Source organism: Chionomys nivalis, chromosome 2 (assembly GCF_950005125.1).
Source record: "Chionomys nivalis chromosome 2, mChiNiv1.1, whole genome shotgun sequence".
Taxonomy (NCBI): Eukaryota; Metazoa; Chordata; class Mammalia; order Rodentia; family Cricetidae; genus Chionomys; species Chionomys nivalis.
Window position 1 is genome coordinate 31,408,388 of NC_080087.1, and position 7,850 is coordinate 31,416,237.

At 46.2% G+C, this 7,850-nt stretch overlaps 1 protein-coding gene across 1 annotated transcript in view; it reads left to right on the forward strand.

The window, feature by feature from the left end:
• Map3k5 (mitogen-activated protein kinase kinase kinase 5) overlaps positions 1-7,850 on the forward strand; it is a 209,445-nt gene that overhangs the window by 183,834 nt on the left and 17,761 nt on the right. The window contains exons 22-24 of the mRNA XM_057755327.1: positions 2,145-2,322; positions 2,414-2,582; positions 7,147-7,332. Coding sequence (XP_057611310.1) covers positions 2,145-2,322; positions 2,414-2,582; positions 7,147-7,332 — 533 coding nt within the window. The remainder of the gene's footprint in view (positions 1-2,144; positions 2,323-2,413; positions 2,583-7,146; positions 7,333-7,850) is intronic.

Consider the following 7,850-nt stretch of genomic DNA (forward strand, 5'->3'; position numbering starts at 1 on the left):
CCGAGTGCTAGGATTACAGGCATACGCCACCACCACCCGGCTCAGTTCCCTTTCTTATACAGCCCAGGCACACCTGCCTAGAGCTGGTACCCTCTTCTCTGGGCTGGGTCCTTCTACCTCAGTTAGCAATTAAGAATATGCCTTGCAGACCTGGTAGGTTCCCTCTTGCCAGGTCACTTTAGGTTTGTGTCAGTCAAGTTGACAGCTGAAGCCAACCATGACATGGACTGAAGAGACAGTTCAGTCAGTATAGTATAGTGCTTGGCTACCTGGGTTTGATCCCCAAAACTCACATTAAAAAAAAAAAAGTCAGGCATAGCAGTGCATGCTTGTGACCCTAACACTGGAGACGCAGGGGCAGGGACAGGGGGATCCATGGAGCTCAGTAGACAGCCAGCTTGGTTTACCGGGTGAGTTCCAGGCCAGTGAGAAACCCTGTGCTTCAAAAACAAAGCGCGTGCGCGCGTGTGTGGTGTGTGTGTGTGTGTGTGTGTGTGTCTGTGTGTGTGTCTGTGTGTGTGTCTGTGTGTGGTCTGTAAACATTACTTGAGAAACAATTCTGGATTTTGTCCTTTGGGCCCTACACATATCATAAACACATGTATACATATCTACAAACACACATGCATCTGTATGCACATACAAGATATTTGTTTATTGTGGAAAATTTGGAAAACGTTTCACCCTAATTAGATCATATCCTCTAGAAAGAACTACCATTAATATTATGGCAATATTTCATGTATTTTCTTTCAGTTATATGTGCAACATGTAACATTTACATGTAACACACACACACACACACGCATGTACGTACGTACTTACATTGAAATCCAAAAATCTAAAAGTACCCAGAGAAGCTGAAGGCATAATGAAAGGTCCATTATTGGTTGATTTAATTGTCAACTCAACTCGTCCTAGAACCTCCTGTGAAGAGAATCTTAGTGAGGGATTGCCCACTGGGCATGTCTGCAGGAGACTATTTTGATTAGGATAAGTAAGGTGCAAAGACCCACTCATTGTGAGCATCATTCCCTGGGTTTGGGTCCTGGACAGCCTTGGCTTCCCAGAAGTGATGACTTTTACCCTCGAATTCTGAATTAAGATGAGCCCTTTCTCACCTGTGTTGGGTTTGCCAGGATTTTTTCCCCTAACAACGGAAAGGAACTAGTTTCCTGGCTTTCAGATGCCTGTGAACCAGAAAGAAGAGTGAGTGATCGCAGACGTGTGCTGGTCTGTGACCAGCTGCCCCTCTGCACAGCGGTGAACAGTGGGAGGGGGCCCCTGCTGACTGATCAGCTACTGTCTTTGAGACTCGGGTGATCTCAGCTCAGCCCAGCTTAAGAGAAATTAAGTAAAAAGAGGTTTCCAAGCAACCATGGCTTCTTTTTTTATGACTTTCCACATGCCTTTTTTAGTAAGAGATGTTTGTAGTGTTGAGACAGTAAAGATGTTTTTGGCAAAAAATTGCTGTCTTTAAAACCAGTGTGGAGAGAATGTCGGGAGCTCCTAATGTGCTTTCTTGGTCTCCATCAAAATAAATCAGAAGCCCATGTTTGCCATGGACTCAGGGTCTGGTAACTAGGAATGACCTTAGAGGTCAGTTGATCCCTTGGTTTCCAAAATTCTGTTAGCAACAAATGCTTTTTCATACGCATCCTCAGGTTGCCATGGCATGTGGCTGTCAGCATTAATTGTTTGAGGTAAAGCAGGTTTGGAACCTGTTGCAACAGCCCCTTAGCATCCCATTCCTTCCCACTTCCAAGGCAGCCGCAGATGCTAAGGTGAACCCGCACACTTGTGAAGATACAGCTTAAAGTCGTACCGCTCATCGTGTTTCTAGATGTGGGAACTGAGACCTGTAAATATCAGTGTAAGTCATCGATAAAAATAGATTAGAACCGAGGACCCGTTGAGCCTGCCGCCTGGTTTTCCCACCCCGGGAGACATTCCTGACAGGGTTCAAGAGGCCCTTTCCACTTAACTGTGTTGTACAGAGCAAGGCAGGAACCGTGGTCACATGACCAGCTTCCTATATGGCGTGATTTGTCTGCTCAATCCCATAATGGTCTCTTCCGCCGATCTGCTAGTCTGTGTGGTGTTTTTAATGTGCTTGCTACCTTCTGTCTCTTCTCCCATCACAGAATATCTCAGAAGTATCTCCCTGCCGGTCCCTGTCCTGGTGGAAGACACCAGCAGCAGCAGCGAATATGGCTCAGTTTCTCCTGACACGGAGCTGAAGGCGGACCCCTTCTCCTTCAAAGCCAGAGCCAAGTCCTGCGGGGAGAAGGATGGGAAAGGGATACGGACACTCTTTCTGGGGTAAGGAGCTGACTTCTTCGTGTTGACGTACTCTGGGAAGTTTGTGGCTTAAGGAAGGATACCCTGGCTTATGCGGCACCCGTTATTACAGCATTCCAGATGAAAACTTTGAAGACCACAGTGCGCCCCCTTCCCCCGAGGAGAAAGACTCCGGCTTTTTTATGCTGAGAAAGGATAGCGAAAGGCGAGCCACCCTCCACAGGATCTTGACGGAAGACCAGGACAAGGTCGTGAGGAACCTGATGGAATCGTTGGCCCAGGTAAAACATGGTGGGCAGTTTATTTGTAATGTAATTTGATTTCTTTTTCTTTTGACGATAGACATCCACTGTGTTGCCCAGGTTAGGCTCAGGCTATCCCTCTCTATCTCCTGGTTAGGTGGGGCTACAGGAACATTCCACTGTTCCCTGGCCAGACCCTACACGTTTCCTGTGTCCTTCTGACATGGGTTTGTGGCACATGCTCTGACGTGTGAGGAGGCTGTAGGACCCTGAGTCAGAAGACACACCTGCATGCTGGGTGTCCTAGCCCCTGGGAGACTGAGGCAGGAGAATGGTGCCTTCTATGCCACCCTAGGCTACACAGGGAGACTTTGTTTAAAAAGTAATAATAAAAGCCCTCTTCTTGGATAAACAAAGGAGAAACCTTAAGTGTAGAAACTCTTTGTGAATGTTATTGTATGTTGAAAGCAATGTTATAGATATTTACTCTTTTTCTTGCTTGTTGCTCTTTGTTTCCATTCCATCCCTCCTTCCTCCATCTATCCTCCCTCAGTCCTTCCCCCCTTCCTCCATTCATCCTCCCTTGGTCCTCCCCTCCTTCCTTCCTCTATCCCCCCTCAGTCCTTTTCTCCTTCCTTCTTTTCCACCCTTTTTCCCCTCCCTCTCTCCTCCTGTACCCCTTCCTCTCTTGCTTCCTTCCTGTTCTTATATTTTTTAAAGAACTGGTGGTATTAAGGTATTCACAGCCCTTCTTGAAATAATCCAATGTTGAGACTAATAGACCCTCAGCAGTCATGTATGCGCTCTGTTTGAGTCCACGTTAGTGTGCATAACTTAGTGGCCATGCACATATACACTACCTGGACGGCACAGGCAGATTCTCACGTTAAGAACCTCCACCTGGCCCCTCCACAGTGCTTTTGTTGTTCGTTCCTTTGTTCGTTCAGTCAACTCACAAGGATTAGGCCACATGGAATAGGTGCTTCTCTGATCACTGGAAGCATCAATGGATCCAACAGAAGCCTGGCGTATGAGGTCATTACAGTCCCACAGGGAGGGACTGGCAGCAACAAGCAACTGTGTGGTATGGTGCAATGCCTGCGCACAAAATAACTAAATAACTATTTTCCCTGTCGCGTTAGCTCGCTAGGACTGCCGTAACAGAATGCTACAAACCAGGTGTCTTACACAGCAGAAATTTGCTTTCTCACAGTTCCAGAGGCTTACAGTCCAAAATCAGGAGGTGGGCATATTGACTGTCTTCTGAGGACTATGTGGCTGTATCTCAAGATGCCCTTCTCTCTGTGTGTGGGCACCCCAGTATCTCTTCCATTTTATGAAGACCTCAGTCCCAGTGGACTAGAGCTCCATCCTTATGACCTGACTTAACCTTAGTTATCCCTTTAAAAGGCCTTTCCCAAACATTTACCCAAGGAGTTAGGCCTTTTGTATATGCCAGGGGTAGGGTTCACAGTTCCAGTCCTGGGGAAATACTTTCCCAGGAAAGTATTCGAACTGTTTAAAGACACAAGGAAACTTTTCCTCTCCATATATACACCAGAGAAAAAAGGATTCCCACGGCTCCAGCACAGTAGGCTACAGCACAGACCTCTTGTGAATACAAGCTTTCATCCCATAGATTGTAAATCCGCAACACAATGCCTGTTATCCTCCATTAGTCCTGTGGACAACAGGGACCCGACCACCTGCATGAACTGCTCATGGCCATGGTCACTGTGGACTGCCCATAGCTTCTTTCCTCCTTTGGTCCCGGGAAAATGACTACAAAGATGGTAGAGGGGTGGACCAGGCTATTAATGGCTCTCTGTCCAACAGCTCTCCTGTTCTTGTCTTTCATCAGGACAGATGGAGAGTCAGGCTCTCTTCCTTGCCTCTTTCTTACTGTTCAGCTCCAGCTGTATCTTGAGAGCCCCACAAGGCATCTGTGCTTTTCCTTGAGCCTGAACATTGTGTCACCATAGAAATCCCCCAATATCTACCTTTTGGATCCCATAAGAAGAACAATGTGTGTGCCAAGAAAGACTCTGGCTGCAGGAAGAGCTTAAGTGACACCATCTGTACCCTTTGAGAGAAACCTTGGGTGGTTGAGAAAGCTGACTCAAGCAATGACCTAGAGGCCCAGGGAATGGGTGTTCTGGCATGAGAGGCAGTCAGGCCTCTAGATAGGGGGATAGAGTAGTGTTCATGGATGCTGGGTGTGCCCATGGGATTCATTCAAGAACTGGACAGACTGAGTTAGGGAAAGCCAAGGTTGGATGGAGGGAGTGGGTACATGCCTTTCAGTTCATTCGGTCACTCAGCAAACACTGCCAAATGCCAGCTCTGTTCCAAGTGCAGGGGATAGAACAACGAACAAAATATAGCTCAGTATCTCACTGAAGCTGACATTCTAGTAGAAGAAAAAAAGAAAAAGAAACTGATAGCTGATTGTTAGATGTATCATAACCATGCCCAATAGTTCCTCTGGCCATTATCCATGTGTGTGCTCATTCAATCCTCAGGATGGCAGTACTACAGGGTTGTCCTGTTAGCAGCCACCTTTTCCAGACATGCCTGTAGCCCAGCATTCTGAGCAGAGATGGAGGATCCTGGGATTGTGGTTAGCTAGCCTGGCAGAAAGAGCGGGCTCTCAGCTGAGCGAAACACCTTGTCTTGTAATAAGGCAGAGAGGGATAGAGGTGAATACCCAATATTGACCTGTGACCCTTCACATCTATGCATATCTGCATATCACACACACACACACGTGCACGCGCACACACACAAGGCTGGAGAGGACTTTTGCAGAAAACCTGTGGATGCTTGGGAAAGGCTCATTGTCAGATGCTCCCGTTGTTCTGAGCCACGTGTGCCCTGCAGATCATGTTCACAAAGGAAGGCCCTCTAGTGAGTTCACACAGAGGGGCTGGCGTTAGCACAGAGAGAACGGCCGAGCAAGTAAATAAAGTCGTCTGTACAGGAAGCATTTCCCAGAGCAGAGCGCGTTCTTTCATAGGACAGCAGCATGCACGTGTCCAAAAACCTGAAGCAACATGGTTTTGTTTTGTTTTCTATTTTAAAGCAAACCTCATGTCAAAAATAAATACTCCCTGTCCATGTCATTGGCAGAACAGTAGCTGGTTTTTCACGGAGCCAAGCTCCCAGTGTCTGAATAACTCGGTTTTCCTTCCTGGTACCTTCCTGGTGTTATGAAGTTGCCTGTGAATCTTCCCTCTGGCTGTCATTTAGTTTGTGGTGAGAAAAAAACAAAGTGTATAATTGTTCTCAGTGTAATTTTAAAATGTTTCTTTAATGACAGCCTTTAGGCTTTTCAATTTAGACTTTTCTCATGAGAACTGAAACATGGAACCAAGCTCCCAAATCAAGATTTTATGTAGACAAAGAAGTCAGTCAGTTGTGCTTTCGAAAATTTTTTGATGGTATTCTGATAATTGGAATTTTATTGGCCTAGTGGGGAAACTTAATTTTAATAATATAGTAAGAAAATGCAATATGACGTAGTAATGAGCTTAATAAAAATTCTTTTGGTTCTTGAAGTTAAATGAGGATCAATAACATCTTTAAATTAGGCTTTTTAAAAGATTTGTTTATTACATATACAGTATTTTGCCTTGCAGAATAACATGCTGCCAATAGTGGGCACCATATCTCATTACAGATGATTTCGAGCCACCATGTGGTTGCTGGGAATTGAACTCAGGACCTCTGGAAGAGCAGCCAGTGCCTTAACCTCTCAGCCATTTCTCCAGTCCCAGATTAGGCTTTCTTTACAAAAGCAGTGTGCCAAGCTCAAAGTAAAAATAAATAAATAAATAAATAACTAAATAAATAAATAAATAAGATTACTTTGAAGGAGAGATCTATTTAAATGTATAAAAATTATTTTTTTTATAACTGATGACTCAGCGATTGTTAAGGAATGGCTCCAATGGGGTATCTGAGACTGGACCGTTTTATGACGAGGAACTGACTTTAAAGGAAGGGGAAGGATGAAGGACGTGCTGTGATAGTCACACACAGCCATGAGAGAAGTAGCCCCTTTGTACCTGGCTGAGTCTGGCAGAGAGGAACCTTGGCCATTAAAGCTCCAATGGTTCCATCTTTTCTCCTCCTTGGCTGCTGCTGGCCTTGTGGTATGCATCTCTTTTCCCTGCCTGTTGTCATTCTCAGCTCCCTTGGGTGCACTGGACACCCTCTTTTATGACCTTTCTGTGGGCAGACTTGGAGACCAAGATTCTCCTGCTCAGAGTCTCTCTCTCACTCTCGTGTCCAGTTAACGTTTCTGAGAACAAGAGTTGTGCTGCCTCGGCTTAGCTCCATTTGGGCAAAGCATTGCCTAGCTGACTGTGTCCTGGCTACCGAGCACTGTGAAGGCTAAGTGCTGTTTTTCCAAAGGCTGGTTAGTTCTGCCAGCAGTGATGGCTACTGACAGGAGCCACAGAGTTCAAAACATACCCCCCTTTTTGATAGCAGGAGGCCTTTTCGGGGCTCAGTTCTTCTGAGAGAAGACCATGAGAATGGGAAGCTCCTGGCTGACGTATTCGGCCCAGAGTAATTGAGGCCTTATGGGTTTCATTTCCAGGGTGCTGAAGAGCCTAAACTCAAATGGGAACACATCACAACCCTCATCGCGAGCCTCAGAGAGTTTGTGAGGTCCACTGACCGAAAAATCATAGCCACTACACTGTCAAAGCTGAAACTGGAGCTGGACTTCGACAGCCACGGCATCAACCAGGTGCAGGTGGTCCTCTTCGGCTTCCAGGATGCGGTAAGTGCGGCAGTGTGCCCTTGGCTCTCACCAGAACAGGATACAATTGCAATTCTGTTCCCTTCACCCCTTCAGTCAATTCCATTCTCTTTGGATGACAGACGTGAGACATTTATTGGGTTCCCCCAGAGATAAGAGACCCAACAGCTTAACCAACATGGAGAACAGCAAGACTTACAAACACTCCCGTGACTGGTTTCTCCTAAGCCTCCTGTGGTGGCTTGCTGTTTATTTTGGAGGCCTCAGAAGCAGGGTGCACTTAATGCCGTACAAGAAATGCCATCTAGTGGCCATTGAGGAGAATGCACTAATGTGCCCGGGAATTCTCTCTGTTCAGTAGGGGATCCCTCTGCCAGCCATGGTTTTTCTCCGGTTTCTATATAGAACTGTTGGATAAGTGTTCACTATGTTCTAGCCAGGAATATAATTAAGAGTACAGACAGATGACGAGCGAAAATTAATCCACAGGATTGGAGAGAGGCTACCGATGTTATGCAACACAAAATAGAAGCCGGTCT